The sequence below is a fragment of the Heterodontus francisci genome, chromosome 13 (assembly GCF_036365525.1).
Source record: "Heterodontus francisci isolate sHetFra1 chromosome 13, sHetFra1.hap1, whole genome shotgun sequence".
Taxonomy (NCBI): domain Eukaryota; kingdom Metazoa; phylum Chordata; class Chondrichthyes; order Heterodontiformes; family Heterodontidae; genus Heterodontus; species Heterodontus francisci.
Genome location: NC_090383.1, coordinates 5,468,320 through 5,477,187, shown reverse-complemented (window position 1 = coordinate 5,477,187; position 8,868 = coordinate 5,468,320). Strand labels below are relative to the sequence as shown.

The 8,868-nt window shown below is 42.5% G+C and overlaps 1 protein-coding gene across 1 annotated transcript in view; it reads left to right on the top strand.

Moving 5' to 3' along the window:
• Positions 1-2,719: 2,719 nt before the first annotated feature.
• The window catches only part of LOC137376196 (calcineurin subunit B type 1), a 64,465-nt gene continuing 58,316 nt past the window's right edge, over positions 2,720-8,868 (top strand). The window contains exon 1 of the mRNA XM_068044289.1: positions 2,720-2,965. Coding sequence (XP_067900390.1) covers positions 2,963-2,965 — 3 coding nt within the window. The 5' untranslated portion in view covers positions 2,720-2,962. The remainder of the gene's footprint in view (positions 2,966-8,868) is intronic.

Below are 8,868 nucleotides of genomic sequence, written 5' to 3'. Positions count from 1 at the left end.
CAGTTGCATCTTTAAAATGTTAGTAGATGCAGCTGTGATAGATGGGTGTGTAATTTCTGGTTGTGATCATATGGGTAGACAGTCTGAAGGGAAATTCAAGAAAAACACAAGTGTTGCAGGTCAATATCCCACTGCTTATGCCTTTGTTACCTCTTGACTTGACTATTCTAACAATCTCCTGGTCAGTCTCCCACATAAACTTGACTTCATCCAAAACTCATCTGCCCGTGTCCTTATTCAAACCTCTCCGCTTCTCTTTCCTCCTTTAAAACACTTCTTAAAATCTACGACTTTGAGCTTTTAGTAATCTGCCCTACTATCTCTTTATGTGGCTTGGTGTCATTTTTTTTTATAGTTCCCCTGTGAAGTGCTGCCTTGGGACATTTTATTATGTTAACCGCGCTATATAAATACAGGTTTTTGTTGTTTGCAGATGGTTAACATTTTGTTTGTCTGACCAAAATAATGGCTTTACATCAAAGAGGTTGCAGGTCACAAATAGCTCAGTTCTCACTGGCAGTCTTTAGTTCTGGTAAGGATGCACCAAACTTCTTATGTATTGTACTGTGTGTAACAGTTTGTACATTTTGAGACTGTGGGCAAAACATTCAGATAACTTGCCCAAAGAAACTGTTCAGCTCCAGGAAACTGTAAAACAAAACAGCTCTTGGATTGCGCTGTTTAATATGCCACCCAGATATTTTCTGTTTCTGCATTTTATTTGATTTGTAGATGAATCCAGCCTGTAATATTGCTTTTTCTATGCCTGAAATATTAGCATAAAGGAGCCAGCTGCAGTGTTACAGATGGCAAATCTATTTGAAACAAAATGGAGAAAGCTGTGATTATTTTTCAGAATGACCATATATATGAGTGTCAGTCACAACCAGCAAAGTTTAACAACAGGCCTTAATTGTTCCAAATAATCAGATGGAGGTGGCAGAGGGGGGTGGGGGGGTTACAGGTTAGGGTTGCCAACTCAGGTTGGACAAATTCCTGGAGGTACCATCACATGATCTCTAACCGTCCCACATGGTCAAACAGCCTTTTCCTCACCCCCGCCACCTCCTTTTTTTAAATAATAGACAAAGGTTCTCAAAGAAAATGAAAAAAAAATGCTTTTTTTTCATGCGTCCATTATTTTTCTCCTGGGTTTTATGCAGGCAGCAGTGACCTGGAGATTAATCTTTTAATTGTTGGAAACTCCAGGATAATCCGGGAGGATTGGTAACTTGATCAGAGGTAGGTAGAGGGGGAAAGCTAGGAAAATGTTAACCTGCACCCTCCACAGACTTGAGCTCATCTAAAACTTGCACCAAGTCCCGTTCACCCATCAACCCTGTGGTCTCTGACTTACATCGGCAAGACCTCGATTTTAAAATTCTCTTCCTTGCTTTCAAATCCCTCGATAGTCTCACCCCCTACTTATCTCGGTAACGCCCTCCAGCCCCACAACTCTCCATGATCTCTGTACTACTCCAATTCTGCCCTCTTGTACAACCCCGATTTTAACTTCTCTCCTCCTTTAAGATGCTCCTTAAAACCTACCTGTTTGACCAAACTCTTGGTCACCTGTTTTAATATCTCCTTATGTGGCTCGGTGCCAAATCTTGTTTACATAAGAACAGAAGAAATAAGAGCAGGAGTAGGCCATTCAACCCCTCAAGACTGCCCCACCATTCAATAAGATCATGGCTGATCTGTCCCAGGCCTCAACTCCTCTTTCCGGCCTGCTCCGCCTAACCCTCGACTCCTCGAGATTTCAAAAATCTATCTACCTCCTACTTAAATACATTTAGTGACCTAGCCCCGAAAACTCTCTGAGGCAGAGAATTCCAGAGAATGTGTGCCCCCTTATTCTGTAACAATGTCCCCTAGTTTGAGATTCCCCCACCAGTGGAAACATATTCTCAACATCTACCCCATCAAGCCCCCTTAAAATCTTATATGTTTCTATAAGATCACCTCTCATTCTTCTAAACTCCAATGAATAAAGGCCTAACCTGTTTAGCCGTTCTTGATAAGACAACCCCTTCATCCCAGGAATCAGCCTAGTGAACCTTTTCTGAACTGCCTCCAATGCAAGTATATCCTTCTTTAAATACTGGGACCAAAACTGTACGCAGTAATCCAAGTGTGGCCTCACCAACACCCTGTATAGTTGTAACAAGACTTCCTTATTTTTAAATAACCCCCTAGCAATAAAGGCCAAAATTCCATTTGCCTTCCTAATTACTTGTTGCACGCTTGGTAACTGCTGCTGTTAAATGTTTTCCAATGTTTTGCTACTTGGAAGGTGCTCTATAACTGCAAGTTGTTGTTGTGTCCTGGGCCAATAATTATTCCTCAACTAACATGACTAACCATCTGGCCATAATCACATTGCTGTTTTGGGAGCTTGCTGTGCGCACCGCTACCGCCTACATTTCTAACCGTGACTACACTGCAAAAAAAACTCAGTAACTTCACTGGCCTAAAAGAGCTTCGAGACGTTCTGAAGTGTTGAAATGGGCGCTACGAGAAATGCAAGTGTTGTTGTTGTAGTAGACAGAACGTTCATTTTTGTTTTTAAAAAAAACAAACCGTCGCCCAACCGCCCCGCGAGCCGTCAACCGCCCCTGAGCGTGCGTACGTGATTGCGTCGCGCGCTGCCGGTAGACGGGCGCTCATTGGCTGGTTGACTGACGGCGGGACGCTGGGTATGCAAATGAGACGTGGTGGCCCGGATGTGCGGCCGCTTTGCACCCACTTCTGTCCTCCCTTTTGCGGATTTACACGGCGGAGCCGGAGGAGCGGCGGCTGGTTAGAGCGCTTGCTGGTTTTTCCCCCAGTTGAGACTCGGCTGCCTGTTGTGCGAGTAAATAAGACAAAATTTAGCCGCAGCATCCAGTGGAGGCGGAGAAAGTGGACGAAGCGGTGCTGTCGATCGAAATCTCTGGAAGCTTAATCTTCGGCGGCCGGGATGGTGAGTGAGCGGTTTTTCTTTGGAGGGAGGGGATTTATTCATAGTATTACTGACATTTATTAATTTCCACTCCCTCCCCCTTTTGCCGTGTTAATCAGGTGTTTTCAGAAGGCGGGCGGCCATCACGGTGGCACCGCCGCAGTGTGGGCCCGGCCTGGTACAGGCGCAGCCCGCGCCCGTCTGGTCCTGGGCTGGCCCAGGCCTGGCCCGCCCTGACCTAGCACCACTATATTAAATAACCTTATCCCCCTTGCTGCAGCTCTGAGTGTGTGTGTCCCACCCCTCTCACTTGCTTACAAGCTGAGAGTTTACAGAGGTTGTGGAGTTGGGCTATTATCCCCCTTTTTTTAAACATAAAAGTACTCCACATAATTTAGCGCATTTTTTTAATGCTATTTCGTTGGAGGGGGGCTCCAAAACCATCACCTCAGCAGCTATTGAGAAACTTCCCCCGCCGTAACAGGAGGATTAGGTGCAAAGTCTGATTTATATGTCTTTTTTTATGATTTATCAATAAACTTCATCTGATGAGTCTCAGCAGACTTGTCCAGGGAGAAAGAGCTTTTATTTTCGGTCTTCCGCGTGAGCTGAGCCTTTTAAGTTGTGTTTATATTTTTAAATGCCAGTTTGAGATGGTATGTAACATTTTTAGACCTTTCAGCATTGAGTTGAAATTGAGTTTAAAATAGAGGTGGAAATCTGTTGGTTACTCTTCAAAACAAATCTATAAACGATATACTGTAGGAATTTAGCAAGAAGACGAAGTTGTGACTTTAGCCTATCGTTCAGTGAGGTACTTTATCTAGTTTGAACCTTAGATGATTTATCTGCATTAGTTTTATAATAAAGTGAAAATGCATAAGATGCTGGAAATCTAAAACAGAAAGTGGTGCAAATATTCTGCAGGTCAGTCAGCATCTATGGAAAGATTAGGCAAGTTGATGATTCAAGATTGGAGGGTAGCTAATGTAACCCCACTATTTAAAAAGGGAGGTATAGAGAAAGCAGGGAATTATAGACCAGTCAGCCTCACGTCGGTAGTGGGGAAAATTATAGAGTCCATTATCAAAGGTTTTATAGCAGAGCAGTTGTAGAATCGGACAGAGTCAGCATGGATTTACAAAAGGGAAATCATGTTTCACAAATCTACTAGAATTCTTCGAGGATGTAACTAGTAGAATTGATGAGGGGGAGCCAGTGGATGTGGTTGATTTGGACTTTCAGAAGGCTTTTGACAAAGTCCCACATAAGAGATTAGCATGTAAAATTAAAGCGCATGGGATTGGGGGTAGTGTATTGCCATGGATAGAAAATTGGTTGGTGGACAGGAAACAAAGAGTAGGGATAAATGGGTCTTTTTCTGAATGGCAGGCAGTGATTACTGGGGTACTGCAGGGATCGGTGCTAGGACCCCAGCTATTCACAATAGATATTAATGATTTAGATGAGGGAACTAAATGTAATATCTCCAAATTTGCATACAACACAAAACTGGGTGGGAGGGTGAGTTGTGAGGAGGATGCAGAGAGGCTTCAGGGTGATTTGGACAAGTTGAGTGAGTGGGCTAATGCATGGCAGATGCAGTATAATGTGGATAAATGTCAGGTTATCCACTTTAGTAGCAAAAACAGGAAGGCAGATTATTATCTGAACGGCTATAAACTGAGAGAGGGGAATATGCAACGAGACCTGGGTGTTCTTGTACACCAGTCGCTGAAGGTAAGCATGCAGGTCCAACAGGCAGTGAAAAAGGCAAATGGTATGTTGGCCTTCATAGTGAGAGAATTCAAGTACAGGAGCAGGGATGTCTTGCTGCAATTACACAGGGCCTTGGTGAGGCCACACCTGGAATATTGTGTGCAGTTTTGGTCTCCTTATCTGAGGGAGGATGTTCTTGCTATAGAGGGAGTGGAGTGAATGTTTACCAGACTGATTCCTGGGATGGCGGGACTGACGTATGAGGAGAGATTGAGTCGGTTAGGATTATATTCGCTGGAGTTAAGAAGAGTGAGGGGGGGATCTAATACTAACCTATAAAATTCTAACAGGACTTGACAGGGTAGATGCAGGAAGGATGTTCCCGATAGTGGGGGAGTCCAGGACCAGGGGTCATAGTCTAAGGATACGGGGTAAACCATTCAGGACTGAGATGAGAAATTTCTTCACCCAGAGAGTGGTGAGCCTGTGGAATTTGCTACCACAGAAAGCAGTTGAGGCCAAAACATTGTATGTTTTCAAGAAGGAGTTAGATATCAAAGGATATGGGGCAAAAGCAGGAACAGGTTACTGATTTGGATGATCAGCTATGACAATGAATGGCGCGGATCAGGCTGGAAGGGCTGAATGGCCTACTCCTATTTTCTATGTATAGGCTGTTAGCCAGAACTTTCACAAAACATTTTCAGAAATTTTAATACTGATCGTCTTTGTAATAAAGCTTCAAATATGGGGGGTGTAACTTGCTTTGTTGTATATGCATGCCATTTATTTTTAAGTAGGCCTATAGTTTTTTACCCAGACACATTGGTTTTGAAGTTCCTGTGTGAATAAGGAACAGGAAGAAAAGTTCTATTTCTGTGACAAGTCGGTATTCCGTGATTTTAAAAATAGAGGTTGAATTGTTCTAAAACAGATTTATAATGGAATAATTTAAGAAATAATTGATTGTTATGATGGGTTGGGTCTTTTTTTTTAAAAAGATGAGATAAAATGGCCTAAATATCTTTCCTTATCTTTTTTTTGTGATCTGACCATAAACCATTTTGCACCTGATGTCTTTACTGGTTGTTTGAAAGTGTAGTGTTTTGTCACATAGGTTTGAAATGTTCAAAACTCTTAGATAATAGCTGCTTCTCTCAATGCAAAATCTATCGAGTAATTCTGTAAATTTGAAATCAGAGTTTATTTGACGGAAGTAAGCAGCTGCATAACTTGCTGTAAATCTAATTAGCTGTTTCAGAAATTTGAGATATGTTACAACTTTAATGGATTTATATGTAAACTGGATTCTGTATGGGAAAGAATATAGCTGGTGGGACAATCAAATGGGAGTTTCCTTTGGGAAATGCTTCAATAAGTTGAGCAGGTGCTTGGAGAATTGGATCCACTTTCACTCCTTGCAACTATGGGAATCCCAGGAGATGAGTGATTCACTCCTTGCAAGGCATGTTCTTGCTCAGAGCACCTGATGATTTAATGGGTGCATTGAATGAGATGAGCAAGAGATCTAAGTTTTTTTTTCTGGTGAAAGAGCAATTCTAAGCTGATTGACCGCCTTCATCTTTGTATCGGTGGTGGTCTTGTTCTTAAGAGAATTACAGATACACCCTTTTCTGCAGGAGACAGCAGATCAATAATGTGAACTCACCTGTAGTCAATATTTCTCGATAGCCCTGGAGTGCTGGGTTAAATTATTGCTGGCTAATGATACTCTGACTGAAATCAGGTAGCTGAGTGGTACCAATTGGGGATTGAACCTGGAACCTTGCTGGTCTGTGTCATTTATGACTGCCTGTAAAATCTCTCGATTTTTGTATTTGAACATGTACAAAGCCCTTGGACATGTTGCATTTTTTCCACAACACTCTTGTTTGACACTGTCAGGCTTCTGCCTTGCCGCATCAATGGAATTACCCTAACCAAAGTTAAAGCTGGTATTCTTTGTAACTAACCATGGTGCATTTTCCCTGTTTGTCCTCATCAACCTATCTGTAGCCATGGACGTGGCCTACTGTGTCATCCTTCCCCAATATCTCTCCTCCGTTGTCCAGTTCGGTGGGTTTCCCTTGATTGGTTTCTCTTACCTATCCAGTATTAGCCAGAGTGTCTCCATCAACAAATTCTCTTTCAGCTTCCACGCCATTGCCACAAGAGTGTCCCAAGGATCTATCCTTGATCTCTCCTCTTCCTTATCTACACGCAGCCCCTGGGCAGAGACATGGGGGGAGATTCCACATGTACGCTGATGACACCAAGTTTTATCTCTTGACCCCTCTGTGCCAATGCGCTGTTAGATTGTTCGTTGTGGATGAGCTGAAATTTCTGTCAGTTAAGCATCAAGACCAAAGCTATTGTCATCTCCCACCTGCCCTCCCACTGTCATGAACTCTACGCTTACCACTGATTCCATCCCCCTCCCTGGCTACAGTCTCGGTTGAACAAGCTTGTTGGCAATTTGAGTGTCCTATTCGATCTCAGGTTGCGTTCCTAACCCTGTTTCCTTGTTGAACGTTGCAAAGACAACCTATTTCCACCTCTAACCACTACCTCTGTCTATCTCAGCCTATCTGCTGTTGAAACTCTCTCCTTTATTGGTTCCAATCTGGACTCTGCCAATGCTCATCTGGCTGGTTTGCAATTCTCCACCTTTTTTAGACATCAGCTTATTTAAAACTCTGCTGCCTGTATCATATCCCTCAGCAAGACCTGCTTTCCCATCACTTGTCCTTGCAGACCTGCATTGGCTCCTGCTTTCCCAAAGTCTCAAATTTAAAATTTTCATCCTTTAGTTTAAATCTTCTCATGGCATTTCTCCTTCCTATGTGTAATTTCCTCCAGTCATTAGTCTGCCCACCCCACACCAGCCAACTCTCTTCCTCTGGTCTCTTGCACAGCCCTCCTTCCTTTCATCCCACCATCGGTGGCACTGCCTTCGGCTGTCTAGGCTCCATGTTCTAGAATTCCCTCTCTAAACCTCTCCATTTCCCTTTCCTACTTTTAAATCCCTCCTTAAAATCCACTTCTGACTGAGTTTTTTGTTAGCACTACTAATGCTTTCTTTACCTCTGCTTTTGTCTGATTATGCCATTGAAGTCCTTGGGACAATTTTCTATAAAGAGGCTAATAAATGTAAGTTGTATCAGGCAAACTCACCGGATCATTTCACACTGTACAGCACTAACATGACAAGCAAATTAACTTAATGATTTAATCAGTCAAACATGAGCTGTTTTCATTTCCAAATTTGGTGTCTGCGGACAGTGTGATCTAGAATTTCTGAAAAATAGTATAGTCTTGTGTGTGACGTATACGTTGTTTTTGGCAGAGCTCTCTGGAGAGCACTTGCTGGTGAATTTATAAAATTGACAGATCCATTACTGGAAAAAGGATAACTCTGCAACCATTTTGCAGTTCTGCAATTCCTCCTACTGTAGCTTTTAGGTTAATTTAGTTAACTGAGCAGCTGAAAATTCATCTTGGGACATGCATTTATATTGTGCTTTTTATGGCCACAGATATCTCAATGCTTTGCAGCCAGTGAAGTACTTTGTGTGGTCACCTTTTTAATTTAGGGAAACCCTGTGCACAGCAAGGTCCCTTAAGCAGCAGTTAGATACATGACCAGATAATCTGTTTTAATGATGGTGTGGGATAAATGTTGGCCAGGGAAATGGGAGAATGCTCATGACTTTTTTTGAATAGTGCTATGGGATCTTTTTATGGCTACCTGAGAGGGTAGCTGGAATAAAAACAAGAAATGCTGGAACCACTCAGCAGGTCTGGCAGCATCTGTGAAAAGAGAAGCAGAGTTAACGTTTCGGGTCAGTGACCCTTCTTCCGGGGTAGCTGGAACGTTGGGTTAATGTTCCATCCAAAAGATGACACTTCTGGCAGAGCAGCATTCCCTTCATACTATACTGAAGTGACATCCTTGATTATGTGCTCAAGCCCTGTAATGGGGCTTGAACCCATGACCTTTTGTTTCAGGCAACGCTTACATCTAAACTGAGAGTATGTGAAATGTGGGCATATAAAAATTTATCAGTGAATGGTAAGAAAAGGAATGCTGTAGCTTTAATTTGGTTTTACACTATCCCAAATCTTGCTTTCCCATTTGCCATTATTATCTGTGATGACTAGACCAGCTTTCTAGTAGTTAATATTTTTAAACAATTGACATTGGA